Here is a 2,552-nt window from a genome sequence, read left to right on the forward strand (position 1 = left end):
TCAGGCAGTTYGAAGAGAGATCTAGTCACTGAAAGCATATGTTTACTAGTGCAAATAATTTAGCTGTGGGTGATGGATAAATAGAGAAAAACATAATTTGCCCACAAAAGTTTAGTCTGAGAAACAGCTGATGTAGCAGCTTTTTCTTAATGCATTTAGTCCTGCAAGGTGGTAAGCTTGCAGTTCTGCAAAACATGGAAATGCTTGATTTGTTTGTATAGATCACTTTAAGGAAAATATTTGATTCTTGCATAAAATTTGTTCAATGATTTGAGTCCCAGAGGCAGAAGAGCCCAAACAGAGCAAAACATGATTTCTTTGCACAAAAATTAGTCACACACACACACTCACACACACACACACACCAAAACTGGAGTTATAAAACTTGAACTTAAGGGCAATAAATAGGCATAAAATACAAGAAAACCATTGTTTTCCTGTGTCTTTAGAAGGGGCTCCAGGCAGAACACAGACATAGTCACTAAAATACTTGGATGAACACGAGGAAGACTCATTTGGGATGGTGAGGGGGCTTAAACTTTACCAGATTCGCTGACAGCAGGAAGGGGGGAGGCAAAGGCGGAGGCAGCAGAGAAAGGGAGTGGGGCATTCTCACAGTCACCTATAGGCAGCAGGCGGAGCAGAGCAGAGCAGAGCAGAGCAGACACAGCATTATAAAGAATTTATCTAAACGAAAACAAAAAAAAAAGTCTCATTTAGCAGCTGTAGAGACTGAGCAGGAATTAGCGTATAAGGGATGTTGGGATGCAGTGAAATAGTGTTTGTTTGTTTAAAGCTGTTATGTGTTGCTACATTATCCTGTTTCTCTTTGTTCTTTGTCTTTTCTTCTGTACTTTTTCTGACATCCGACTGCTTTTGCGCATTGACAGTTTGTGCAGTTGTAACCATTCAAAAGTCAAAAATATTTAGCTTATTCAGGACATTATGGCTGTGATTTTTCTAATATTTTTAAAACATTATTTTCCCAAAATTCCCCATGTATTACAATATCTAATTTCTTTTTTAAATTTTTGTTCTCTTCAAAAATTGCATCAGCTTACAATAAGCTATCACTTTTTTCTGCTTTAGCTAGGATTGGACAACCCAGTGTTTTGCTATTTTAACTTTAAAAAAATTATTTTAGTTTGCATTTTGTTCCATTTAGCTTTTGTTTGGCTTCACAAAGCATTTGTGCTGCATCCTTTTTATGTGCAGTTGTTCATGATGATAAAAAAAATCAAATAAAAATAATTAATAGCAGACAGGTAATTCCATATGAGGGAAAAATGGAAAAAATATTTTAAAAAATCTATGCACTCTTTAACAGTCAGGCCATCATCACTGGTCGGGTCAAGAATGAGCTACCCCCCCCCCCCCCCMAAAAAAAAAAAAAATACATACAGTTTCATTTCTTTAAGCTGCTGKTTTGAACATACCTCATGTGTCATCAATGTTTTTTGTACAAACATGAAGTATTTTTTCCAGTAGTAAATGGTTACCTGCTGCCTGAGGACAGGCTCTGCTCCAGCGTTTGGTTCTCTGCTCCAGCTGAAGGCTTCGCTCCAGAGAACGTTTCATCAGGGCCTCCAGCCGCTCCTGAACTCGACACAGAACAGTTGAATGTATCATCTTTAATTAAACTAGCAGCAGCTTTTGGCATAAATGCTTTAACTAAAAAAAACTAAAATTACAAATCAGAAATTTCAATGTGCATTTACTTCTGATGGTAGAAATCGTTAATGTGAAATGTGACACATCAGTGTTGCAGACATATAAATGGAATATTTTTGCGAATATCTGACCCTCTCCTCCTCGAGCTGCTGCCTCCTCTTCTCCTCCACTGCAGCCCTGCGGAGCTCCTCTTTCTGCCTCTGCTCCTCCAGGCGCCTCCAGCGCTCCTCCACGGTGCGCTCGTACTGCAGCCGAGCTCTGCGCTCCTTCTCTCTGATCAGCTGCTCTCTGGCAGCTGGAAAACATAAAAGTTCACATACAGCATGTTGGTATTTAGTTAGCATTTTGCTACATTTAGCTTTTMGCTATCCTTTTGCTGCTTGTTTTTAGCAAGCACTTGGCTACTTTTAGCTTATATATAGCTGGTATTTTGACACTTAAGCATTCTAGATAATGTTTTGCTGCTTTTAGCTAGCCTTTTCTTTTTTCGAATGTAGCTAGCAATCTGCTTCTTGTAGCATTTAGCTAGTTTTAGCTGATTTTAGATAATGTTCTTTTATTTTTAACAACTCAGTTTTAGCTTTTTCAGCATTTTCAAAATTACAGTAAAATTCATTAAGCACTCAGCATTCACACAGTAAAAGCTTCTTTTGATTTTTAGTTTGAACTATTGTTACTTTATCCAAAAAAGTTTGGTTTTGTCATAAACCTCCACCAAGATTAAACGATGAAGACAGAGCTGCAGGATTAACTCTGTAAAGCGGAATAAATGTAAAATTTAATTAAAAAAATTCACATACAAAAAAATACATATCAAATAAAAAAATGAAAGGTAGCAAAAAGAAGAAAAAAATCTTATTATATCTGCCCCTATTTAAAAA

The 2,552-nt window shown here is 37.0% G+C and overlaps 1 protein-coding gene across 1 annotated transcript in view; it reads right to left on the minus strand.

Annotated features, from left to right (window-relative positions):
- Positions 1-1,499: 1,499 nt before the first annotated feature.
- The window catches only part of LOC106526125 (MAP7 domain-containing protein 2), a gene marked incomplete at its 3' end in the record, with an annotated part of 5,740 nt that continues 4,687 nt past the window's right edge, over positions 1,500-2,552 (minus strand). Inside the window, 2 exon segments of the mRNA XM_014020611.1 lie at positions 1,500-1,596; positions 1,803-1,966. Coding sequence (XP_013876065.1) covers positions 1,500-1,596; positions 1,803-1,966 — 261 coding nt within the window.

The sequence above is a fragment of the Austrofundulus limnaeus genome, unplaced genomic scaffold (assembly GCF_001266775.1).
Source record: "Austrofundulus limnaeus strain Quisiro unplaced genomic scaffold, Austrofundulus_limnaeus-1.0 Scaffold261, whole genome shotgun sequence".
Taxonomy (NCBI): domain Eukaryota; kingdom Metazoa; phylum Chordata; class Actinopteri; order Cyprinodontiformes; family Rivulidae; genus Austrofundulus; species Austrofundulus limnaeus.